This window comes from Streptopelia decaocto, assembly GCF_964273445.1.
Source record: "Streptopelia decaocto genome assembly, chromosome: 8".
Taxonomy (NCBI): Eukaryota; Metazoa; Chordata; class Aves; order Columbiformes; family Columbidae; genus Streptopelia; species Streptopelia decaocto.
Window position 1 is genome coordinate 9,221,012 of NC_138662.1, and position 27,150 is coordinate 9,248,161.

General features: G+C 48.0%; 1 protein-coding gene across 2 annotated transcripts in view; it reads right to left on the bottom strand.

Annotated features, from left to right (window-relative positions):
• Positions 1–14,528: 14,528 nt before the first annotated feature.
• The window catches only part of ITPR1 (inositol 1,4,5-trisphosphate receptor type 1), a 175,089-nt gene continuing 162,467 nt past the window's right edge, over positions 14,529–27,150 (bottom strand). For both annotated transcript variants that reach the window (XM_082060206.1, XM_082060205.1), the window contains 2 exons: positions 21,204–21,365; positions 14,529–16,266 (listed from right to left, as the gene is read on the bottom strand). In XM_082060206.1, coding sequence (XP_081916332.1) covers positions 16,180–16,266; positions 21,204–21,365 — 249 coding nt within the window. In that variant the 3' untranslated portion in view covers positions 14,529–16,179. The remainder of the gene's footprint in view (positions 16,267–21,203; positions 21,366–27,150) is intronic.

Here is a 27,150-nt window from a genome sequence, read left to right on the forward strand (position 1 = left end):
AGAGCACCAGCCACACAAATCAAAGAAAATGTTTCTGCAGAAATGAGACACCTCCTACAACCTCCCCACGGTGCTGTGGACAATGGCAAGCCTGAGGCTACAGCGTTTTCAGACTCCATAGGTCAAGCAAGACGGATAATTATTCTTTGCTCGTGAGTGATTTCTCCCTGCATTATTAACAAACAGCTGTTATTAACAAACACACTGGTTGAGGTTCTTCAGGTGGGACCGCCATGCAGAGGTCCCTGGGGTGGAGGGTTCATAAAGCAGTTGACCATAACAAAGAGGAGCAATTCCTCCACAGTGAAAAACAGTGTATGTGTTCTGAGACAGGAAACAAAAGAAGGATTTCCATGGCGTTCCTCTACAAAACTATCAATCATTTCATTACCATGAAACAACCTTCATAAAATATTCTGTAGTTTTACCAATAAACTGATTAAACTAAGCCCCCATACTGCTTAATTGCACTTACTAGCAAGCCAATTGTCTGTCAGTTTTATTTTGTTATGCAAGCCAAGCTTGTAAGAGCAAGCATGTGATTTTTAATCAAACCTGTGATATTCACTACAAGACAGACTTTTGAATGGCATTACTTTACCTAAATAAGAACATGAATCATAGCTGGACACAGAGAAGAGGTGGCTGTATCTTGTTATATGAAAACATATGGTTGTATAAAGATTTGTCCTCTCCATCACACTCTAACATTATTTGCATACCTGCTTGATGGACCTCCGGGTCAACCTGGGGCTCACCTATAGCAGCTTCTCTCAGGTTCCTTCCCAGGTGAGGGGAGTCACTGCACAGCATCAGCTGACAGCCAACCTGAGCACACCAGTAGCCAAGAGAAATGTGGACTTACTTCTACATTATCTTTAAGCAGGACTTTCAGCAAAATATTTGGAAAACTAAATCCAAGACTTAATGTGGGGGGCGTATCTCAGTACGAACAGTTTCCCCTGGCACACCGGCTGCTTCCACTGACAACAGGAGGCGGCAGGCAGTGGTCTGAAGGCATCATCCCTTCCCGCTGTGCTCTGCAGGCCTCCGTGGGTGCCTCATCTCCCAGGGAGACACCGAGCGCGGCTGCTGTTACCATGGCTTTGCGAGACAGACCTTCAGCAAACACACGGTGCTCGCCAATAAAAGCTGCACCTCTCGCTGGTTAGCATGGCCCTGTGTGCCGGGGCGGCTGCTTCACCGCAGCCTGCAACTGCGCATCCCAGCAAAGGCCTCTCTCAGTGCTCTCCCTGACTCATACACCTCCAGTCACATTTAGACTCAGAAATGTAAGTTAATACTTTCTCTAAATTTTACACAGTTTGGCTCTCATACAGGTTCAACTCCACATAATTCTTTGCTGTAATTCAGTAGTCAGACCCAAGATTAATTTAACCCATTTTTCACTTCTGTGGGGTTACACAAATACAATTTTCAGTGGAATATGAGCCCTCAGCTTTAAAAAAAAAGCTCCATGTTTCTTATTAAACACTTTTTTTTTTCTGTTTCCTGACAAGAAAGTGAGTGAACCATGGGACTAAAGAAACCTTGTTTCTTGCAAACTTAGGAGACAGCTGCTCATGTGAGTTTGGTTCCTTTCCTGTGAAGCCACAAGGACTGATTGCAAATTTCACAAAGGTGAACACATCAGTGTCATTCTACCTCTGTCCATCTTTCCCTCCCTCTCATGCAAATACACTGATACCCAAAGACTGTGATGCTGCTACTTCCTTCCCAGATGGGACAGTTGCATCGCTTGCTCTTCTTTTACCTACTTATTTTATCAAAATGCAACTGCATAGCTTGGTCTGTTTTGTAAAATTAGCCTGGTCCCAGCCCGAGTGACTCGGCGAGCAGGCAGACAGAGGCAGAGGTCACGTCAGTGTTGTCTCCCAAGCAGCAGCATTCTCCGGTGGACTCTGAACTGGCTGCTCCCTGTCACGCCATCTGTGTTGTTGGATGGCGCCCGTCATTAAGATATCTTAGGTCACAGAAAACACCGTGATTGAACTTTCCTTCCAGACATTTACCTCGATAGCCAGCGCACACCTTTAGCACACCACCCATGAATATTCCATGAACATTCCAGGTGGGACCAGTACACCTATCACAAAGCTTGTCCAACATTTTCCACCATAAAACCCCTGCTTTAAGTTGATTACAACTTCGAAAAGCTTTACTGGTTCTTTCAACCAAGGAAGCAGTGGGGGCAGGGATCTTTTATCCATATTAAAATAATTCTAAAAATTTTTTTTTGTGAAAAAGATCTAATGTCACCATGCCCTGGGAATGTAGCCCAAAAGCAACAGTGGAAGGAAGGGTGAGCTTTACCATCTTAAGTTGTGGACAACTGATAAGCTTCTGAGAAGCTACAGCTTGTGTGCTATCTCAGTAGAGGTTTGCTAGATGCTCCCAGCTAAATTCCCCAGAGTCCATCACTGTGAGGTCCAGCAGGATATCCTCTATAACTGGGGATGGTCTGGGCTCGGAACAGCCACTTGGACTCTTGGACTGAAGATAGGACGTTTAACCTCTTTGTGTTCTCAGTAAGCTTTGCAGTTTACTGCGCTCTTTGAGACCCGGAGGGACAACATCTGTACTCAAGAACCTGCTGTTCGTTTTTCCACAAACTCATTTTTCAGAAACTGGTAGGGAACGGTACGGCTGGAAAGGACATTGGGAGCAGCCAGGCGATGATGTCAGCACAAGCAGCCACGAGTGGGGAAGGCAGAGGAGCAGTTTAAAGGACAGACTCCCGATGTGCCCAAGCCCCATGTCTGACAGTTCCCTTTCAGAGCTCGGACCAGGTCCTACGGCTTCCAGCTTCCACGGCTCCTCCGCCGCCTGCAAGTGCCCACGAACCCTCCCGCCAGCCGCCCTGCCTGTGCCCGCAGCCGGGACGGGCAGCAGCGCGGCCCATCTGCTGGCAGCTCCGGGGCAGCCGAGCCGCGGGAGCTCGTACCCGCCGTGCGGAGCCCGGCAGCGCCCGGCTCGCTGCGCCCCGGCGCTGGGACTGCCCCCGCCCGCCTCGCCCAGGGAGCGGACATGGGCCGCACAGCGGGCCGGCGAACGGGCGGGCGGGCAGCGGAGGAGCCGGCGCCCAGGGCCGGGCGGGCAGCGGCGGGGCCGCAGTGCGGGCGGAACGGGCGGGCAGCGGCGGGGCCGGGCTCCCCCAGCGTGCCGGGCCGCGTGCGGGGCGGGGCGGCGGGCGGGCCCCGGCCGGGCCATGCGGAGCGGAACGTGAGCGGTGCCGCCCCCGCGGCAGCAGACCCAGCCGGGGAGCGGGGGGGTGGAGGGGAAGCGCCGCCTCCCGTCCCCGTCCCGGCGCGGGGGTGAGCCGCACGGGGCCGGGCGGGCGGCCAAGGCGTGTCGCTGGCGGGCCGGCAGCCAAGGCCTCCCCCGCGGGCAGGGCCGCAGTCTGCCCGTGTCCGCCGGCCTTCCTGCCGCTCCCCGCCCCCGATGGCGGCTGGCAGCCGCCGCCGCGGGGTTTTCCAGCCCGTTCCCCCGCCCCGGGGGCGGCCGGCGCTGGCAGGGCCGGTGCGGGGGTGCCGAGCGCCGCAGCTCCAGCTCCCCCCGCCCCGGCGGCCGCCCAGCCCAGCGCGACGGGGCTGGGTCGTCACACGGGGGAAACAAAAAGGGGGAAGAAAGCCCCCAAGCCCAACGTAAAGCAGCTGGACCGGGCCCGATAGGGCCGGCGAGTCCGTGCGCGCTGTGTGGGCGAAACAGCATTTTCACGGCAGGATGTGGTCGGGCTGCGTGGCGGAGAATCGCAACCAGCTCTGGGATGAGCTCCGGTGCGTGTCCGAAATGGGGAGAAAAGCAACAACCCGGTAACCAGCCACTGCCTCACAGTTACAGTCCGTTTCTTAAACGCACGACAGGCTCTTATCAGCCGAGCTTTTCACATTCGTTTTACGATAAAATACAAGTCAAGACTCTTCAGAATTTTACCAGTTAGTTAAACCGTGGAATCATCTCGTCGACAGCGTGCAGAGGAGGAAATGTCACATCGTAGCTCTGCCAAACCGACCCGGGCTCCCAAGGAGCCGCCTGCGAACGTGCAGGTTGTGCTGAGCATCGGCACAGCTTTAATTGTCGAGTACAGCCGTGCAGAGTGTGTTATTTTGGAAATGTTGAGCTCACCTTTTGCTAAGCGCATTCCCCAGAGATTTCAGGAGGTGCAGCAAGCATTTAAAATAGAAGAACGTGTGAGACCTTGTTCTTTCCCAGAGGCCTGAGCATGCACTTGCATAATATTCAAATGTAATTACATTAGGTTTTACTTTTCACAATTAAAAAAAAAAAAAAAAAGTTGAGTTAGAATTCCACTTTGCAAAAGCTAATACTTCTGCTTTTTAACTTTTTATAGTTAATATTCTACTTAACTTTTTCAACTTATGCATAAAAAGGCCTGTACATCAGGCTGTAATCTTGCAGTTTATCAGCGCAGAATTGCATTTGCTTGGGAGTCCACTTGTGTTGGGCTTGCAAAGATGATGTGATTTTTCCAGACGGAGTCCTTATATTGTGGTAGGGCTTATATATCTGGAACATAGGGGGAGATTTGTGGCTGCAGTGTCGTGTCTGATGTGGCAGTGTCCATTAGTGGCAATCTGGGCTGGTCATAAATGCTGCTTCTGCTCCAATCGATGCATTAGCTTAGTTCAGCAGAAACTGGTAATTTAGCACTGTTGCTTGATCAATGTCTTGCTTCCTTTAAGAATGAAACCTTTAAGGGTTTTTAATTCAGTGCCTGCTGAATTCTGCTGCAGGTATTCTATTTCCCCAATATAATCCTGCAAAAAACCACATTGTTCCATGTCTTAAATAAAATATGCTTAATATATAACTGATGCCTTATGTAAACCTCCCTTAACACTGACATAGCAAAAGCATTTGAAATACTCTCTCTTTAAAACACTCTGTAACGTAGTTCAAATATATTTTTTTCCAGTAATAAGGGAAAAGGCAATGATCATTAACAAAAACCAAATGAAAAAAAGAAGAACCAGCACAGTCATTTTTGAAGTCATACAGGTTGTGCCAAGCCAAGAGGGAGATTTTCTGCTGTATTTCTGTATTTTCACATGACTAGGACATCAAGGGGTTTTGAAGAAATTGCCGCTGCCTTTCCCGTTCAAAATAACTGTCAGTAGATTGAAACTGGGGTTTGCCTGTGCAGGGGTCCCTTGGCAGACGGATAAACAAGGAACCCGGGGGGTTTGGGCTGTGAGCTCCTCCTCCCCAAAAGGTCCCACTGCACGGGGGGGCCACCCGGGCTGTGAGCTGTGAGCTGTGAGCCCGGGTGGCCCCTCCGTGCAGTGGGACCTTTTGGGGCTTGGCCAGTCCCTGAATTCACTGCACAGCCTTGCACCGGGCCATGCATAATCGCGTCTGACCTGCTCATAAACAAACACAGAAGTAAATAGTGCTGGTGGAGCTGCGTTTGATTATTATCTGTGGTACTGTAGCATTTTACACTTAAAGCTACTTTTGGAGAGGTTTTGTAAGGTAAATGCCTATCACGAAAAGGCAAGTTTAGTGCTATGTGAGGCTACTTATTTTAAAGCTTTATTTTACAATAGTTCAACAAATGGTTACTGCAAATAGCAGGGACTTTTCCAAATGCATTGCATTTTAGTTGTACCAGTTTTTCTCTTTGATAGTCACATTGTATAATACATGTATTTTCTGGAATGGGTGGTTCCCAGGGTGGTGGTGAAGCTGCAAGGCAGCAAGGCAGAACTGGCACAGTTGTGCTCAGACTCACCCCAAAGTTCAGCACCAGCCTCTCTGCGGGTGCCCCAGCGCCACCAGCCACCAAAGTGACTCATACTGAACAGCGCTAGACAACGACAACAAAACAGACTTGATGTACAAGAATACGAAACTCCTCTACAGCTGTTGGCATCTATAGAAGACAAACTATTAAAATCAACTAATTGCACAAAAGTGTATCAGCTGTGCATCTTCATATTGAGCAGGAAACATTTTCAATAGAGCAAGAGATGGCAAATCCAAATGCCAACAGTGCTAGTGCAGAGAGATGATGATTATATGAAGAAATGTGGCAAAAATGTATAGCATCCCAAGCCAGGGATCTCCATTCCCACCAAAATGTGTGGAAAAGAAATTGGTAGTATAAGAATAGAAGAGAAAGTCAAAGAAGGTCTACAAAATATCTGACCACTTTGTATTTAAATAGCTTTTGTGCAGCTTGTATGGAAGGTGTCAGACCCATGCAAATTAACACTGCTGAGTCACGGCCAGAGTGGGGGAAAAAGTTAATTTAAAATGTGACCTGAAAACTAACATGACGGAAAGAAAAACATCATCCTGCAGCTTTTGAATCTTGTGTGGAGTGTCACAGTGTACAGTTACGGGACAGTATACCATGGTAAGGTAAACACTAACAATTTAAATGAAACACTTAAAAAGCCAAAATTTTTGTAAATATCAGGTAAGGAGCAGCAAAATATTTCTCCTCTCAGCATCTTTCAAGAGCTTAAAAAAAATCCCCAACTTCTTAAAATCAAAGGTGCAGCAGAGTAGATGAGTAAAAATCTGAATAGCAGCAAATACAGTGAGCAACTTTGGGTTTATTTTATATCAAATAAGAATGTATTGATGAAAATATTATTTTAAAAGTCAGTCTGGGTTAATTTCTCTAAATGTTTTGGGGTTGTTCTGCAGAGGTTCTGGTTTAAGACTCTCCAAATGGGTTGATCTTCACTCTGGTTTCCCAGCGCTGAGGATGCAGGGCGGTGCTGGAGGGTGTTTGTGGCTCTGGAGGCAGTGGGGAGAAATGCTGCTTTGCTAGTCCAGAAAAGCAACTTTCAGCTTTCCGTGCAATTCCCCCTGCCTGTCTCTCTGGGAGCGGCGTGGCCTCTTTCCAAAGGGGGAAGCTGAGGCTGGCTCAGCCCAGGGTTTGGTGGTAGGGGATGGATTTGGAGCGAGGGTTATCGTCCTATGTGGCTCCATCTTCATCGGCGCCTGTGTCCCACGGGTGCAACGCCTGCTCTCAGGAGGTGCAAAGTCTCCAGCGTCATTCTGGCAGCATTTATCTTCAAAGTCTTCCGTTGTTACGAAGCTGAAGTGGGGCAAAGGGAGAGAGGTGGGAACAAGGACTTTGGGCTGACGCCGTGGCCACATTGGCAGGTCTACAACCCACAGCTTATTAAGGCCAGCATTGAACTTGGGGTGCTCAGGGATGCTTTGCCATCTCCCTTGAACTTGTGTGAGGGTTGCTGGTGGTCAGTCCCTGGCACAGCTCTTCCCTTACGTTCCCATCCTGGCTGGTCTGGTGGCTGAGGCAGCTCACCGCCCAGCAGCCGCTGGTGTTTAGAAATCTGTTTGGACTCAGTCTTCAGCCGTGTTGTTTCTTACTGGTGGCATCCTTCCACTCAAGCATTTTCCTGGCAGTTTCCCACCTTTCTCCCTCATTGTGGTGAGGCCACCTGAGGCAAAGGCTGGAGGAGAAGCATCCCTGGGCAGGGGCTGGGCAAGAGCTCTGACTCTAAGTGGGTGTCAGGAGAAAAAACCCTGAGCATTCAAATGAAGGACGGGAGTAACAGCTGTATTAGGGTTTATATTCCACCGATCATGGGACTTTTGGTTGTTTCCTATCTGTTTTTCAATAACATGTCTGGCGGTTATAAAATGAGCAGTATTTATCTGACCCAGGAGTCAGAGACATTACCTCATTGTCACGGGGTCAGCGGCAATTAGACTGCAAAGACCAGCCAAGCAGTGCCGCTGGGTACAATAGTCTGTGGCAGGATTAACCTTTACGGTCACCGCTGCTGTGCAGGGACAGCCCAGCGGCACGTTGCAGCCCCGCGGAGCCAGGCCTGGCATTTTAATAGCAGGAGCAGAGCAGAAAGGGCCCTCTCCTTTCATAACCTGTCCCGGAAGGCTCCTGCACACTTATCAGTATATACATTAAGAGACTGCAATGTATTCATTTAGGCAGGATTAATGCGTTAATGGTTTATATCAGTTCTGTCTTGTTTTCAAGTTAAAAAATAAGTTCATCCCCCAAAAAGGTGCAGTAACAGTTGAATGTAATACAAGTAGAATAATTTATAGACATCGGTAGTCCCGTAGTTACCGTAAACATGATGTATGAAGGTTAAGAGCCAGGTCAGCAGCTCTGCACAGCGTAACCAGCTCAGCAGGGAAAGGCGGCTGAATTTAACCTGCAACGGCTGGTGCACCGGGGTGGCACTGAAGGGGATGGACCCGCTCCTGCCTTCAGCATCGATTCGCAGCTGAGCCGTGCACTCGAGGGCTTGTAGAGCTGAAACCAGGTGCTTTTCCTCTCTGGAGGTGGCAACCTTGTCTGTTAATATATGATTATTCGTCATGCATACTTCCTATCTGTATATGACAGACTTGAATCACTGCCCCATGCAACCCAAACCGTGATAACTCTGAATTTAAGAGCAATTCACTTTCAGCTAGCACGTTTAATAGTCACCCCAAATGAGACGGCTGAGCTGCCAGATGAAGGACGTTGGTCGCCAGCTTCCCACTGTTATTCATTATTGACTGAAAGGGTTTGTCAGGCTGGGTGGGCAGGATGCTGCGGGAATGCACGCAATAGGAGCTCTGCCTCATCCTGGCTGCCTGCCAGAAGGGCTTTCCTCCTCCATGTTGTCACTGGTCCCTCTGATTCATTCCGTCTGCCCGGCTTGCCCTTGCACGATTTCATCCACCACCTCTTTTTTCTTTTTTTTTTTTTTTTTGGTTCAGGAAAATTTAACATTCTGTCTGTTTGTTTTTCCACTGTATAAAATTTGGTTTTGGCAAAAGCTCTCCCTGCTTTACCAAAGAGAGAAGTTGGGAGAGTGGTTAAGGGGTAACACTGTAGGTATTTTACAGGCATGCGATCTTCCCTTTTGCTTTCCAAGTCAGATTGCTCAGAATTAGGGTGAGGGTGTGGAGCAAGACTTTTCCCTGCTGTACTCTCAGATTGAGTACTAGACCCACAGAAAGACTGGGGACTAGACTCACAAATGGTGTCAAAACAAAAAATCCTGGGTCTTCTAGTTCTTACCTTGCAAGCACCAGCTCAAGCCTTGAGTCTGAGGTCTCAGTTCGTAGACAGGCCATGAAGAAACTTGGGAGCAGCTGTGATGGTGCTGACCTCAAAGGCATCACAAGGACCCTGCGCTTCCATCTCTCTTCCCAACATTTACATTGAACAGGTTTTGGAAACCACCATTTTATGGAAAAAAGAAAAAAACGCAGTCTCTCCTTGCCAACCAGAAATGCACACCTCCGAGAGACAGGCTCCTTGACAGCAGAGAGGGACAACTGGGAGCATGTTCAGCATTTCCAAGGATCTGCGTTTTGGGTTTTAATGGTTTGATCCTCTTGTCATCTCTAGATCTAAGTGGACACAATCCAGATTGCTCTCTGCAAAAACCTCCTAGCCATTCAGGTGACCTGTCACGCTTGAGTGAGATTCGATAGCTGCAAACATTTTTTAAAAAGGCAGTAAGTACATTTATTGGTAAAGGCGGTTAGTCACTGGGGCACACTGCAAAGGTCTACACCAAATTTACTATCACGGAGAGATGTTCTTGCAAATGTGGGGCAGTTTACCTACCAGTTACGGGGCTGGACATGGGAACCATTGGCAGATACTCCGTGATTTAGATACTGCAGGTAGTTGTGCTACTTGAATATAATGGTTCTTCTGACTGATGAATAATGAATCATCCTGTGATTAAACTGATGTGAAAACTCTCATGGTGTGTAAATAGAGAGAAACTGCAACTTTAAAGTACTTTCAGGCATGCTAACACTGAGTTGATATAATTTCCTTTCTGTAATTTAATTGTACACGATGTTTGCTACCATCATTCATAAGTAAAAGTTTCTTACAGACTTAACAGATTGTGTTTCCATCTCTTTTGCCTAAAAACAGTATTATGGACACAAGTGAAATGGAAATCATAACATAGCATCTCCACTATTTTAAGAGTTGTATTGAAACACATGGAACAGATATGCAATTCTACTCGTTGCTGCCTTCAGATTTTGTGTTCTGTATATTTACTTAGCGCTAGAAAAGGAGAGTGAAAACAAACGCGTTGCCTCAATAAGGCCCAGGAATAGGCTTTGCTTCTGCCCTTTCCCTTAGGACTGGGTACCATTTCCAGGCAATGGAAGGGCTCTGGGCAAGTGAGAGATACAAAGTCATTCCCAAAGGGAGAAACGGGGGGAAAAAGAAAAAGGACAGAGTGTCAGGGTAAGAACAGCCAGCTGGGGAGGACTAATGGGAGCGAAAGCCGAGAGACGGAGTTAAAGGCTGGGAGCTGTTGGGGATGGAAAGGCTGTCTCGAAATGGGTCTGGCTGCTCCTGATCTGTGCTGCTCCTGGGGAAGCACCGGACTTGAGGCAATTTATCCAGCTGTCAGCTTGTTCTCACACAGACCATAAATGCATCCTGGGATTGCGGCTCCGGCCAGGCATAGGGTGGTTTTCCCATCTCATTATTACTTTTGACATTTCACACCTTTTTCCCGTGTTGCACTGGAACAAAACCGCTTCCATTTTTCCCACGGAGACCTGAGTGTGGGGAAGAAAGAGGCTTCAGCCACCAGGGGAGCTGAGCTGCAGCAACGGCTCCACGGAGCAACACGCTCCATTGCTGTGGCCTCATCGCATTCAACAAAAGCGCTGTAGCTTTTGTGCATTTTCTTACTAGCAATTAAGGTCTATATCAACTGGCATTTTCTGCTTGCTTTCTGCAGACTTTTCTAGGTGCAATTCCAATTGCATCTGTATTCAAACTTCCCTAGACTTGCTCTGATATGGTCAGGAGTCATTCTCATATGTTTTTTTCCTTCCAGCCTTACACAATTTCATTTCCAAGTGTCCCACTCACACAACTGCAGCAGAGAAGCATTGCGAAAGCTCGTGAGAACATGCCAGAAGTGGGGCTAACTGGTCTAAGACAACTATTCAGCGTGGCATCTCCTGGGTGCATAGCAGAGGTGAGTTTCTATATGACTAAGCACATTGGCAGTGGTGTTTAACTGCATCTTTAGATGCTCCATATTTGTCTTTCCTTCCTCAGTTGGAAAAAAAAAAAAAGTGGGTTCATATGCTACGTGCTGACAAGACTTAAGTATTATGGATGGCAGGAGGGGTATGAGGCTCACAGCGCAGCCGAGTGCTGGAAAGATATTTGTCACTGCAGATTTTGCTTGTCATATGCAGAGATGACATGCAGATCTCCCCTCTGACAGATTGATAGTCATTCCGAGATGCATCCACCCACAAAAACCACAGACATGCTGCTTTACTCAAATCTTTACTTTAACCACTACTTTGTGATGCAAAACTGGTGGAGTTTTTGGTACTTTTTGTTAAAAATGAAATCTTTATAGGGGTTTTCCAGCATCCTTGCTAGTTACTAAAAACAAATCAACATTAGCCTACTGGATGGGAGAACTCAGTTTACTTGTGGGTGGTTTTGACATTCATTAACATGTTTAGTCTGAAAGAAAGTTGGAAAGGTAGTAAATAAAAAATTGGACACAGAAGTACTGCATCTCTCCAGAAGTTATTCCTTATGTCTCAGTTAAAACACTGGTTTCACATCAGTGGACTGTTTGTACTGATTTTACTCCAAATATCAACATCTTGTACTGACCAAGATTAGCAGTACAGGTCTGTCTGTTTGCAAAAGTCAATGCACCACTCAAATATCCGGGCTAAACTCTTTACCATTTAACGCCAGGAAATTCACAGTTCAAGACCAAACTTCGATCGCGGCATGTGAGAACCTGGTCACGTCAGCTCCGAGCCAAGTGCTCTCCAACTAAAACAAAGAGCCACCCAAATCAGTCATCGGAAAGCTTATGGTCCCTTTGGGGCCCGTGTTGCAGCAGCTACTCGATGCAGCGCTGACTTGGGATGTTTTGGCATGGGCACACTCCATAGGCATCCCTGTGACACCGCGCTTTGGGTGATGAGAAACAGCAAGCGGGTCTGCGGGAGCACAAAGAACACATATGGCAACGTCTCCAGATGCTTATGTTGGAAACGTAAAAGGGAAAGTACTCCAAATAAGTTTCTCTTGTTCAGAAATACAATGGGCAATTTAAAAAACCCTATTAAGTATGTGTGTAGGAGCATTTCCCATTCTGGAAGACAAGTTGAATTGTTCTATGGAGCTATATTATGGCTTTCCCAACACAGTATCAATCAAGACCCCATTATGTAACGAGGTATCCATCACCCGCACCCCATGCGAGTCCCCGCCGCGAACACAGAGGCACTAATCCCGGCTCTTTTGTCCTGCCCTCTGCCAATTTGCTGCAAAAATTGAGGACAAGGCTTGAATTTGCCATTGTGGCGGTCTCAGGGCTGCAGTACCACGGCTGTGCTTTTGCAGCTGTTATTTGCATTACCTTGATTAGCATGTCACCTGCTTCATTAGCGAAGAAAATTCTCATCCACAGACTCAGCCATTCATGCAAATTGAAGAATACACGGAGATCCTTCCCCCCTTGGGCTTTCCATTATTAGCAAAATTGGTAGATTTTTTTTGTTCCTTCCTCTTCGGAAGGTCACTTTCATTTTCACCTCTGAATGAAAGTTCTTATTTAAAAAGCAAAATAATTGTCTTCCCAAACTTTAACATACAGCAATCCTGCTTAAAGAAATCTGATGCCAAATGAAATCTCGGGTGCGTGCAAGGCGGGTGGGAACTCCCCAGTTTCAGTCTAATCCTTACACTAACTGCCACTTGTCAGTGTCACCGAATCATTAATTTTACTGGAGGTCAGGTTAGCATTTTTGGAGCCAAGAAGCTCCCCACCTTGTAGAACCTAAACCTCCTGGGCTGAGTTGAACAGTTCCTTCTCCTTACACCCTCAGCAAGCATCGCCGCCTTTCTTCTGAAGGTGGGACCAAACCAGCAGACCCTCCAGAAGGGCTTTCGGGGCACTGCCCTGTCCCTGGAAGCGAGCTCCCTTCTTCCCCAGCTGCAACCCTCCTCTCTGGTGGCAGCTGAACCCCTGGACCTCCCTCAGAGAGACTCTGCCTACCAGCTCCCCTTGCTCTGCACCCACAGCTGGCTCATCGGTGCCAGTTCCTTCTGGCCACCGTGGGCTCTGCATCAAGAGGGAAGTCCATTCCTTCACCCCACCCGCGCCTCTGGCTGCAGTCTGCAAGTGCTAGTTTTGTTCCTTGAAGTTATCTTTTGATAGTCATAGCTATTCCACCCCATTGACAGCACGCACCAAGCTCAATGCTTCTGAAAGATTCCCCGTGTTCAGTTAATTTGTGATGTCCCCAAGCAACACTCCTGCAGAACCTCTGCAGAGGTGGACAGTCAGAGCCATGTACCTGATCTTACAGCATCTCTAGAGGTGATGCTCAGCCTCCCAGATCCTGGCTTATATAAACTAAAGGTATCATTATAGATTCTGAATTTTTCCCCATTTTAGAGTCTATAAATTGTTAATAGAATCATTGTGATTCCAAGAGATATTCAGCTTTTGTAGAAAAAATACCTGAAATGTGGCATTCAAACAGATCCCTCACGCAGCTTTTCCTCGAGATCAATGACAAGTTGCCATGAGGTGCCAGATCTCGGTCCAGAACCAACCTCAGAAGCTGCCCGGTCAAAACCGCTGCCAGCCAGAAAAGGGTTTTTTCCATTCCTCGCCTCCTCTGCTCAGGCCAGGGAAGAAGTGTGACCATGCAACCCCCCCAGGCCAGCCCACCCGCCCCACACGGCGGTTGGCTTCTGCTCGCGGGCAGTGGTTGTGCTGTGCAGCAGTGGCCATGCTGCAGCTGTACGAGAGAGAACCACCACAGCTTTTTGCATCTGCCCACGTCTCCTGGGAAAGGACAACTGTATGTGAAAACACCAGATTTTACACAGCTGGTTTTCACATGGAGCACCGCGCAGACTGGGGGTTTGTGCTTTTGCTGAAGCACCCAGTATTTTTGCTTTTTCAAGGTAAAGATGAAGCAATGTTGCACATTTGCACTGATGCCCTCTCAGTCTGTGCTGCAGCCTCCTCCCCCTCACCTGACCAGCAGGGACTACGGGAAGCCTGACGAATTTGTGTGCGTCTGCTTATCCCTGGATGGTACAAAGGGAAGAAGTGAGTCAGATACACGTCTCTGCTGCTCAGGGAAAATGAAATCCTGCTCCTTCATTGCACAACGCAACGGCCGCCGCATCTGTCACGCTCCTTCCGTGTGCACCTTGCAGGGAGCCGGGGGCTGCGAGGGAAGACAGACTTACCAGGACAGGTATGGAAACGGCGAGTGATTAAGAAATGGCAATCTCACCAGTAAATCTCTGGCTCGAAGGCTGCTGGCCAGGCTGCCCGCCCTGGATTCACTGGTTTTGACATTTCGTGATGACCTGTGGCAGGGAGACGCACCCTTTTCAGACAGTTGTGTGCACTTCCCAGATTAAAGATGATTAATTGTACCAGGTAGTTCCTGCTACATCTTAATCAAACATACATAATCAGCACTGCTCCTGCACACATGATACTTGGAGCTGGAGTGGGGTTTTTTTAGTTCTCTCACACTCCAATCTGAGGATCCCAAGCCCAAAATACCAGTGGTAGGAGTCTGAAGGATCCAAAATGGGAGCAATCACAGGCAAGGTTCCTGGGGCAGCGGTGCCTCTCGCTGCTGGAGCAGGGGCTCACTCATATCAAAGACCAACCTCTGCCCCCGCTGCTCCCCGAGCCAGGAAAAGCACCGTTCTTACCTGCGGGGCTCCCGCCACTCCACGTTCCAGGGCGCGTGGGCAACACAACCTCGCACCACCTTGGAGGGGAAACAAACCACCAGCAGCCTCTGACCATAGAGTATTTTGCATCATTTATTTAAATACCTATATTTATGCATTTACAAATTTTCATAGCTCTGTAGCTTTTTTCCTCTTTTTTTTTTTTTTTTTTTTTTGTAGACAGTATTGCAGAGAAGTTAGCTTTTGGAAAATGAGGTCCATGTATAAAACTATGCAATGGATTGGAGGAAAAAACAAAAAAAACAACAAAACCACGTTTCCTTTCATACTCTCTAGAATCAGAAGCCAAAGAAAGTGAATGGAGAAGGAGAGGAAGGGGTGGGACAGACCAGCCTCACACCAGTGGCTCTCTCAAGCATTACACATGTCAGTGCTGAGCTACAGTCCTAATGGGATAGGTCATGTTTCAGTTGGTGCAATGCCTGTTTGCTAAAGCTTTTGCAGGCACGTACGTCTCTAATGAAAAAATAAAAGGAAAGGATCCTACACACTGAGAATTCAAAGCCTGGACAGCCTCGTGATAGGTTGTAGTTGTCGTGGCACAAAATGCCCACAGGAGACTGCACCGACTCACCAGTAGTGCATCCTCATCCCAAACTTCATTTTGCATAAAAAGTTCCCTTTAAGAAATCTTAGCATTTAAAAAACCTGGTATCTGAGTTCTTCTAGCCTCAGTACATTGAAGAAGTCACTGGAAAAATACCTCCTGCTTTCCTCATTTGGAAGCTTCAAAGTAATGTTTTGCTTTAATTTATACTAATTTAACAGCTCTCAGATTCCCAGTGTTATCCCTGGGAGGAAGAGGCAACAGATATGGCATTGCAAGATATTTACAGACATGGTACAAAAATGTCCAAGGGTATGAAAAATCACCAGTAACACAATTTTGCAGCAGCCTCATTTACATCTGTAATTTTATACCATTTATTACATTGTACTAACACACCAGATTCAAAGATGTGCACTCCCTTTAGGACATTCAGGAGTTACAAATATATTGTGATTGCATAATTCATATTGCACAATTGTATAAAAACATAAATACTAACTATTCTATTTTTTTTTAAATACAAAATACATGTCACATAGTCAAATATTCTTTTCAAGTGCAATTCAGGTGCTCTCTTTAGTCCTTCCAAGAAAAAGGCAATTTTGATAGTTTTGGCACAAAGTTTAACCTCCGTCTCGTGCCAACAGTTCTAATTACAATACGTATGCCCAAAACTTTATATAGTAGCAGTCATATACATATAGTATAAAACCAGGTTATGTACAAAATGAACCGCACGTACACAGAAGCAGCCTCAGTGGTCGGATCTGAACTCGGGGTTCGCGTTACTCGTGCTGTTGCGAGAGGGGTAAGGGACCCTTCTGACTTATGCCGGTTGCTGCGGGTTCACATTCACAGGCGGAGGGTGTCCTAGGAGACCGATGCGCTGTTTTTGCTTCCTCTGCTCCGTCATCTGGAAAATTAAAAAGTTTGCTCATTAGGCCTAGAGGCTTCCTGTGCGTCAGCTCGCCGAAGGACCTGGTGCTGCCTTTTGTGGTTAGCGTTTACTCTGAAACCCACTTTCTACAAATAACGCTCCTCCGTCCGCTGTGCCAAGCGCTAATAGATGAAAGAGGCAACTACAGCCCCGTCTTGTGCACCCATTAGGGATGTCCATGAACTTGCTCCTGCAGCTGACTACCGGTTTGCAAGAAAAGAGGTCAGGAGAGCTGGGTGGCCAGTGTGAATTAGTGCAGAGAGCAGCTCACAGAAACCTCCCCCGTTAGAAATTCTTTGTAACCGGTCCAGCATACAACGCAGATGAGACACAGAGGGTGGAAAAAAGGGGTGAGCCTTCAAGTCAGACTGGGAATACCCTTGTCTGCGCTGGAATAGACTCGAGCGGTCCTGCTCTCATCAGGAGCGAGCCAACATCCCTCTGTATCTGCCAAAAGCTGAGATGCAAGGCAGGGATGGGAGGTTAACCACCTCACTGCCAGACAGCCAGAGCTACTTCCCCTCAGATAAAATAACATTTCTTCCGGTTAGCGCAATCATGCCCTGAAAATGGATCAACAATTTGTATCGCTGATGTTGAAAAAACTGTTGCTATCTACTTCTTCACTCTTTTTTCCCCCAACTTCAGGAGATTTCTGACAACATGCACAAGCCAACACACCACATAAGGAACAACTCTGGCATGGGCAGAGTCTGCAGCAGCCAACAGCTGGATCACTGCAGGGCTCCCCACGCCTCCATCTGCAACCACATCTCAGCCTGGGAAGAGCCGACACGTGGGACGACTCGCAGCAGCTGCGCCGAGGACGCCGGGACAGCGCCTTGTCCCCGGGCCACAAGACGATGGGAGCCGATGCCACCCGGGCTCTGCTGAGGGCCCCCGTGCCCTCAAAGCAACGTGCCAACACACGACCGTGCCACTACACGTGACCCGTGGTGGCACTGACAACGCGGGCATGAGCAGCCACAGTCACATCCCACTTCGGCTCCTTCCCCTGGGCTGAGCGAGCGCGGCTGTGGTGACGGGCACCAGTGTGCCAGGGACTGCCGGTTCACCAGGGCTTCGCAGGGCCCCACCGGTGACACTGGCACCACGCCTGCGCCCAGGAGAACCTGCCCAAAGGCCGATTCACCCAGAAAAGCAGTCTTTCATTCAAGCATAAAATACATTTTAGACTCTTTTCCTGTATGAGAATTCGCCGAGTTTCCTGCAATGCTTTTCCGGTAACATCTCCATCTGCAACCATTTAATTTGTTTCAGGTTTCAGGTATTTAATCACAAATGTCAGCCAATATAATTGATTTTGGACGTAACTCCAGGAGAAGGGAGATAGTATATTCACACATTTCATTCATTTGTAACATTCACCTTTGTCTAAAAGCTGTGGTTTTGGTGATGAAGTCTCTGGCGCAGGGTACCCTGTGCTGGGGCAGCGGCCGGTGCCAACCTGTGCTCTGGAGGTCACTGTGGGGAGGGGAACTGGTCAAAACAGGCAGGTCTGGGCAACCTCCAAAAGGCTCCTCCATGTCAAATGGCCCGTACAGCAAAGTGCGTGCTACTGCTTTCACTCAGGCTAGCTGTGTGTAACTACTCTCATTAACCACCGGGGAATGGACTGAAATACGGTAATTCCTCATGAAACCATAATTAAACTCGACTGCAGCCAGTTGCCTTGCTCATCGTGTGACCCAAGGGAGGCAGAACTGTTATTTTACCTTTCCAGGAAGATGACCACAGCCTCCCAAGGACAGGTCACACCTCCCGGTCCACCCTTTTGGAAGCTTATTTTCACAAAAGGCTTGTAACACTTCACAGGCAAATGGGAGCAAGAGGAGAGGAGTCTTCCATCTGATCCCACACACAAAAGCTACTCCCTTGCTGAACCAGCTGGGATTTGTTGTTGTTGTTTTTTTGGTATTTCTAAGATAGCCCACAAGTTGGAAATGCAGAGAGGCAATGAGGAATTTGTTTTAAATGAATGAATTAGCTTCACTGAGCAAACGAAGAGCCATGGTTTCACACAGCCAAAAGACTGATCCACAGGACACATGAAATAAAAGTGGAAAGAAAAGAGAACAAATAAAAGGGACTGTAGTAGATATTTTTCATGCTGTATAGAAAAAGGGATGGTGCAGCCTGATGCAGGTGTATGTAGATGTGACTTTTTTTAAAAGGGAAGAATAAACCACCTGAACGTAAAGCACAGAGAAAGATGCAATTGCAATGTTGATGCTGAACACAATCCTGCACACAATCCTGAACACAATACTTGTCCAAAGGGCACAGGGCTGCAAGATGGAGCAGTTAATCTCTGTCACATTTATCCAGAGAGCGGATCTCTTGCAAATTCTTTACAGCTGCAGCAACTGTACGCCTGGGCCTAAAAGGCAATAAGAACTAGACAAAACGTATTGCAGGGGAGCTGTCAGCTATGGGAGTCATGCTGACAAGATTAAAAAACTAAACTGAGGGACCTGAAGTTCATCTGAGTCAAGCTGGCCTCGTCGATAATCTTACATGTCTGCGCAGACACTCACTGCCCTGTTCCAAAGGTTACGTGTGATTTGGAGTTACCTCCAGGAGCAGGACAGGGGCCGTGCAGGGACCGGGACACACCAGGTCTGCCCGCTCGGATGGAGCCAACCGGAGCAGCAGCTCCAGCATCCAGCCATGGTTGTGGTGGTGACGGTCTGGGGTCCCAGCTGGTGCAAGGGGACCATCCTGAGCGAGAAACCGATGTCTCTTAGAGATTCTTCACATCTGAGGACAGCAGTAGAAAGGGGTTCTGGATGATTACATCTAATCCCCCCCTGCTGTTGCAGACAATTATGTTGTAATCTTTTTGCATGGAAATAAAGTGGTCAAGATTTTAATGGCTTTTGGTTTTCTTCTTTGTGAAAGAAGGGATGCTGGATTTAAGTTTGTAACAATTACAGTCTCCAGAAACCTAAAGAGCCTGAAAAGCAAATAAATGAGAAGATTTCCCTTTATTTGGTTACCAGAAAATAAACACAAATAGAAGTTCACTGACTTAGTTCCTTTTCCTGGAGACAGTTCCTGATCAGGAGGAGGGATATACTGGTTTTGTCACATAATTGGAGCATCCTGCAACTTAAGCAGCACTCTCAATAACGGTACTTAGGGGAATTCCTAAAAGCTATCACAACATTAATGAAGCTGGTTTCCTCTTTTGCTTTTACAGTCAAATAGCTCTCTAAAAGCTAAATCCTTCGTTCTTATTTTCACAAAGAGCGAGAAAGGTTTTTAGCGCTTGGTCAGCCAAGAGCTGCAAGCTTCAGAAATAAATGCACCCGGATCCAGAGCTGGCTGCGGCCGATGGAAAGACTCCTGGTGGCTGCAGACCACTCTGAGACAGACCCTTCAACAAGACGTAAGACACATGCTTCAAGATAATTGTTTCCAGGCAAACTAGCAAAACCACTGCCGGCCAAGTATTAAAGCACAGACAAAAGAGCAACTGCCTCTATCCTCTGTCCTCAAAACCAACCAGAGCGCAGGGGTCGCGGCACAGTGTCTGAAAACTAATTACAAGGAAGAGGAGCGAGGTTCTCTGCTCCCAGTCCTGCATGTTAATCCCTTCCTTGTGCTCCGTGGGGTGTCGGATGAAAGGGCACAGCTCTATCAGCAATGCAGTGTGATCGGAAGGCAGGGAGCCAGGATCTCCGTCAGTACTGGTTTCCAGAGACCCATGTCTCTGTGAAGATGACTGGCACACAGAGAAACCAGGCCAGCCCCGAGCAGAGAGGGACAGCAGGAACCCGACCAGCGCTGGAGAGAGCTGTGCCCACTGTGCTACAGTTGGCAGATCGCATCTCAAAAGTTAATGAACCAAATCCGTTGGCCATTTCTGCTGTGGGCAATTCCACTGACTGCCCCTGGATACCATCATGTGCAAGTCAGCAATTAATTTTATCCAGTGCCAATATCTATATAAACTTAACTAATTGAACCATCTGGCTCAGGTTGTTAATCCATAAAGATAAGCAGTGAGTCACTTTGTCGCCACAAACAGCTCCAACCAGGGCGGGCAACAGCATTTTCCCTTTTACAGTTAGGCTGTAATCCATATGGACAACATGAAACAAAACCCTGCTGCCCCCGTGGCTTTCACAAAGCCATTGCCGGATTTGGGGTGGGAACAATCCCTATGACCCCCTTGAGCCCCAGCCAAGCCAAAAGTTAACGCAAATCCTTGAACTCTTGCTGCAGAAAGAACTGCTGCACTGAAAAAATGCACAGAGGTGTATGCAGCATTCATGCAACAATACATGCTGCAGTGCAAAATATGTCTGTGGGTATGTCTGTCTGTGCTGCAGTGTGAAGTGTGACAGTAGCCAAATTGTGTCTGCATTAGCAGCTCAGCGATAGCATGGAGGAGACCAGCACACGCTAACCACTCAAGTATTTCTCTAGTTTCTCAGTGGGTTTTGAGGTCCGCACAGCAACACAGCACTTCTATCTACATCACACCCTCTGGCTTACAGGGTCATGCTACGGTCTTAGGGTTAAAACCTGTAACAACAACAACAACAACAAATACATACAGGCTGCCTGCACCAGCAGTGACTGATTTAAGTTAACTTTGATTTTTAATTTTTTTTTAAATGCAAGTTTTCCCTTTCTGGAGGTGGCCACTTTGGACTACACTGGTTCAGTTATCACTGCCAGGCACAGCAGCTGGGGCACTGGGTTTCAGAAGGACATTTTGTTTGTTCGCTTCTTTCCTAAATACCAGTTATTTAGAAAATTTCTTCCCAGGGTTTGCAGAAGCCACGAAGCTGTAAAACTCCACTTTGTACAACAGGCTTGCAGGACCTTTGTCCTGCCCGTACCAGTGTGTGGCTGCACATTCGCAGCCAGCTCTCCCTTACCTGATCTTTCAGCTCTGACAGCTGCCCAGAGAGGTTGGTCACAAGTTTCATGGTGGACTCCAACTTCTCCTGCAAGTTCCTCAGCTCATTCTGCTCTCCTTCCGAGTCGCTGCTCACAAGCGACATGGCCCGCATCCGGGGGAACCAGTCCAGGTTTCTCTCCTGAGAATCACACACGAGTTCACAATTAGTGTTTGCCAAATGAAAACCTGCACCCGAGTGACTGATTGCAGACAGACCTTAAATGCCATGCAGGGACATTCCTCAGATACACAAACTCTGTAGTTATTTTCATTTGCATCTTACTGGAAAGTTTGCAAAACTGCCCGCTGGAGGCAATGAGGCACTTCAGACGTAACTACTAAAAATTAAGGCTGCTTATGGTTGGCTTTTCCTTTCCAGCAACTCATTCTCCCCAGCCATTTCTTCTTCAGATGCTCTTCAGTGTAATACATGAGCACTGGACAATAAACCTGCCCAGATTTCATGTCTGGACAAGCATTTTCCACTGCTAGAAATCTGCCATCTCATAGTCTTTTAATTTGTGTTTGTTGGAGATTTTCTGCTGATAAAGTGGGTTTGCTTTTTTGGTCAAGCAAAGCTTGGCTGTGCTTTCCCAAGAACAAACCCATGTTCTACCTGGAAATACTTTCATAGTTGAAATACTTCCTTTTTAACGAAAAAGAAAAAAAAAAAAAATCGTATTCTGCCTGACTGGTTCAGGCTAAAACGCGGGACAGATTAAGTTACGATGAATTGCTTATAATAAAGTTTTTGTTCAGGCATACAAATTCTCTAATATTCCATGTTTAAGTTACAGTCAGGAACTTCAGTGGACACGTGCTTGATTTTATTAATATATACATAGAGGCTCACAAAAACACTCACGTACACGTCAGTGACGTTAAAAATAAAAGCAGGAACGGAATAGAAAGCCACAAAAGAGGAGGAGGGGTGCATACCGCATCTTGACACCTTAAATTTCAACACTTGTTTCCTATCTAGTCTGGTTCTCCTCCCACGCTGGAGATACTCTCTAAAATGGAAGTTAAACTAACGCCGGATGAGATAAGGATGTGTGCCCTCTCATAGGTGACACTGCAACAACTGGTAATATTTTAAACAAACCCGAAGAAATGGTAATAGCCTCCTGGTTAACAGTATCCCAAACCAAAGATCGGTCAACATCTCTGATGAACAGTGACCAAAGTTCAGCCCACTCTGCAGGCCAGGCTTTTTGCTGGGCTCGCTCTCAAACCTGTGGCTTATTTTTATGGTACTGCAAACTGTCTTGGGCTTTCTGCTATTCCCTGCCTAAATCTCTAACTCAAACCTGCTCCCTCTCCAGGCTCCCAGGAGTATCCATCCTGCTTAAATCAGGGTTGTGCACCTCTACAGAGATTTACAGTCACGTCCTTTCTGCAATTCAGATGCGATGCCAAGATTCATCATCTTAAATTAGTTGCTTCTGATCTGCTTGGAGTTTACTATTGCCGAGATTAAAAGGCAGAAAGCAGGCCCTTTCCCATGCAGCGCACCACAGGATTCCCACATGATGCAAAACTGCCAGGAAGCCTTTTTTCTCCTGATCTCTGTTTACAGGGCAGATGGTTTCTGCTAATAAAAGAAAAAAATATATGTACCAAAAAATATGCCTTTATCAAGACAAGTGCCAAAATATTTTGGACTTCAGGGAACGACAGTCCCACAATTAAGATTTAATAGTAGTAACAGGCAACATTTCACTGTGTTCTCCAGCTGTAGTATAACGCTCATTAGGGAAGAGAGGGCAGGCTCATCACTGGTGCTCGGGTCCAGCACCACTCCCCCAAAGTATTTCCTCTCCCTACCCAGGGAAAACAAATGAAAAGAACTGCTGTTCTCCCCGCTGTCCTCCAGGTGAGGGGTTTTCAAGGACAAGGCAGATTAGACTAAAATGCAATTTATATTTGCAGGTTCCCCTGGACTCTCAGGTCCATGTCCTAAGGTTTCTAGGCAGATGCAAGAGCAAAGCCCTGAAGCTCCCGCCCACTCCTTACTTGCTGTACAGATGCTGTTACTTTACTTGCTCCCAGAGAGGTGAGCTTTCCAAGCCCATCCCCAGAGCACTCTCACCCCATCCTTGCGACAGACAAGGGAACAAGGGGAGCAGGACCTGAAAGCGCCAACCTTTCCCTGCCTGCATTTTTTAAACAAATACCCCAAATCTTTTCTAATGTCACCCTGCAATATAAGCAAATGCTGTGGCTGCTGCAGAGGTTGCGACTTAATCATTACGGGCACAGAAGGTGACGGGCAGTCTGGGATGGTGAAATCAAACCAGCAAGCACCAGCACTGCCAGCTTCTGCAGCCTCATCAGAAGTTTCATATTCACTGGTTTTCTGAAAGCCCCAGCTCTTGAAGTCACTTGCGTATGGGAAATCTGGGCTTTCACTTGAAAAAAAAACAACAAAGTCCCTCTCTGGTTCTCATGGCAGTGGTGAAAGATTAAAACCAAAAATGCTGCATGTGAACTCTACAAGGTGAGAAAGGAGAAGGCTAAAGGAAAGGAGACAAGGCTCACAGCTCCTGAGCCATGAGGACAGGACTCCCTTTTGAGCCTGGAACTGGCAATACCCCTCCTGAGTCCTGAGCCATCCACGAAAGAGTTAACAGGGGCACATGGAAACAGGCTTAGAGAAGGACCTACGCACCACATTGCCCCTGTCACGGGGCTGGACCTAACCTGCACTCCTGTTCAGGTTTCATGGCATGACTCAAATCCAAAGTTCACCTGCAAGTGTCCAGTTGCCACCCAGCAAGAGATAAGGTGATGTCCACGCAAACTGCGTCAGCAAACACCCTAAAGTGAGAAACAGTGGGGACAGATGTGCAGATAAAACTGCACTGGTGCAGGTAAAATGGGCACCAGTGCTTGCTGACCCATGGTGGCTTCTGGGACTGTCCAGAGAGGGCAGCAGGGAAGCAAACAGGGACACACGCACCTCCTCCTCCTCCTCCCACTCTGCACACACTGTTTCACAACCCCTTTGCTCTGGCTTTGCGTGGGAAACCTGCAGCCTGTTCCTACAACCTGCACCAGCACCGCAGGGAGCTCTAGAGCCTGGATGGGACCAGCCTGCTGGGACGCAGCGTCCTGCCCCAGCGCCTGTGCCTGGCTGTGCCGAGAGGGTGGGGGCGTCTTCTTTTAAATAAATAAATAAGGATGCCTCAAGCAGAGCCAGTGAAAGGGGAAATGAGCAGGAATCCAGAAAGGTCAGTCGCTGACAAGCCCGCTGGGTCGGTGTGCGGCAGCCAGCCCGGCTCCCGGCCCCGCGCCTGCCCGCAGCGCTGCCTCTGCAGAGCGCTGCTATTCAAGGTTGAATAAAAGATTTATATCTTGATGATCTAGTTTCTGCTGAACTTTAACTGAACACCGGGGTGCCTTTAAAGATACAGCCTTACATCTTTCACTGGGGGTTTGGTGGTGTTTTAGAGGTACTAAGTGAGCTGTGAAGGGAAAGGCTCCCCCTTGGTTGCTTTCCCCGCCTGTCCCTCGTCCCGCCACGTGTCCTCCCGGCTGCTGGCACCTCGCATACCGATGCTGTTATGCACCGTCTGCTGTGGTCCTCCTGCAAGCGGAGGCACCAGGATCCTGGTGTGCAGTCAGCTCCCTCTTCCCGTCACAGTCGCAGCTTCCTCTGCCTCAACAGACGAACTGACTAAAGCCACTGACGGAAGCTGGCTAACCGCAAGTGCTGGGTTTCGGGTTAGCTCTTTTCTAGGTAAAGTTGGAAAAGTCCCTCTTGTAAAGCAAATATCATTAAATCTCAGACATGGGGGCGATGCTGACCGTCCACGATTGGAAATTTGAAAAAAGAGGAAGCGGCGCTGCGTGATGCACATGCAATTCATTCTGAGAAGTGTCCGCTCCTCCCTGCTTCTGCCGAAGAGTTTATTCTAAGAAAAGTTTGAGGCAACCTCAATGCGAGCGGTGCCAAGAGATGCATTAGCTCCGCTCCTCGGGCAGGAGGCGGCCACTAACGGCACGGACTGGGGCACGTCCTCGCCTCCGGCACCGCCAGCCACCCTGGGGAAGTCGCCGTTCCTCTTCTGGGCCTCCATTTATTCAGCTACCGCTGACCCTAGTATTTATGGGTGCTGAAGGGCTAATTCAAGGCTCATCAGAGTAAATCCCTACAGCTTGCCATCAGAAGGCTGCCCAGCAGCCGTCATTTAGCGGGGGTAGGTGGCAGCCGCAGATTTCAGTTTCTGTCACGTGTTGTTAAAAATCATACCCAGACAGCTAATAAACAGCTTTGTAAAGTACTTTGAAATTTTTTGTTTGTTTGTGGCAGGATGAAACTCCTCTTGGTTCTTTCTTGTGCTTCCTGGAAAAAGCCCTACACCAGCTTCTCTCTCTTTTGCAAAGGGCTCACCATCACTTCTTCCACACCGCGCTGCACTTCTCCCCTCCCTACAAAGAACAGCACTTGGCAGCGTCCGCTCTCCACAGCAAGAGTATTTTCAAACCCTCACATATCCCTCTCGTCTTTAAACAGGAGGCTGATGATATTAGGCTAGGATACCAAAAAAAAAAAAAAAAAAAAAATCATCTCTTTTTGCTGTTTCCATAGATTAAATACCTAAATGGTTTTGCCCTGGTGCAGAGCAGGGAACCTGGAAGGCAGATATCATGTCCAAAGGTGGAAAATGACCACATCCCTGTATGAAATGATCCCACATATGTCCCAGTGACAGCTCTGCTGCAGCTGACTCACTTGAGCCCCGTGTTTTGTTTACCAGTGGTGAAGTTACCCACCAAGCATCACCCAGCTTGATGCGACCGAGACGGGCAGCCTTGGTGGGAATCCCTGAAGGCAATATCTCCTTACTCTCGCAGAAAGGACAGTGCCACCTCTCCGCAGCAACCTATTTCTGGCTGTTTGCATCTATATTTTAAGTAGGACGTGTTACACCACGATCAGTTGGGCAGGGACAAAACAATTAGGCATGCAAAGGCTGAACAAACAGCTGCTGGTGGCGATGGCTGCAGTCACCCACCTACTCTTGCACAACGCGTCTGGGAGCTCCCTGCGGCACGGGGTCACCGGCTCCCGGCACTGCAGGCCGGAGGCGGCGGCAGCGATGACTCGGAACGGACACCTCGCCCCAGCCCTGGGCCACCTCCTCGGCACACACAGCCCCACGGGGCTTTTTTTTCACCCCGGTCAGCATTGCACACTGAGCGGTTTATTTTCCCCAGCATGCCACTCTTAATGGTTTCCAGTTGGAAACCTTCTCCCTCCCAGGAGAGTGTCCCAGCAGCACGGACACAGCACCCACCCTGCAAGCTGCTTCGGGATCCACCCGTATCCCAACATGTTATGCAAACAAACCATTACATAGAATTGTGCTGAAGCCTTTGCTTCTATTTTCATCTGCCCAGGCCCTTTTTTCTGCCACATGCTCAAAGTGAAACCCTTGACTTGTCATTTGGGCTCCTAACCTGATATTCCCAGCACGGACTGCTGCCCGGGTGGTTTATCAGAGAAAACCAAGAGCTCAGCCACATAAGGTTAATGCTGGCAAGAGAAGGTGTTTTCTGCAGCACGCTGCAGGGCACGCCAGCTCGCACATCTCCGGGCGGAAGAGCACACTAATGCCGCGTGGGGAAGATGAGGTTGACCAACCATTTCTCCCCGTGCAGCTTCTGGTTTGTACCTTAATGCCGACTTCAAGGATGGAACAAGTTGCTTCGCTATCTAAAAGCAAAGCTCCAGACCGTGCCTATGACACAGTGTTTCCAGCAGCCAAAGGCCTTCTGCCAAACACACCTCTTGGCTCCTCTATGCCTCTGCTATTATTTATTAACTCTGTAATTATATTGGCTAACTCTGGTAAGGTATCTCAAGATGCAGCTTGTTGGGAAAATACCATCCAATTAAGCACCACCAGCAGCTCCAG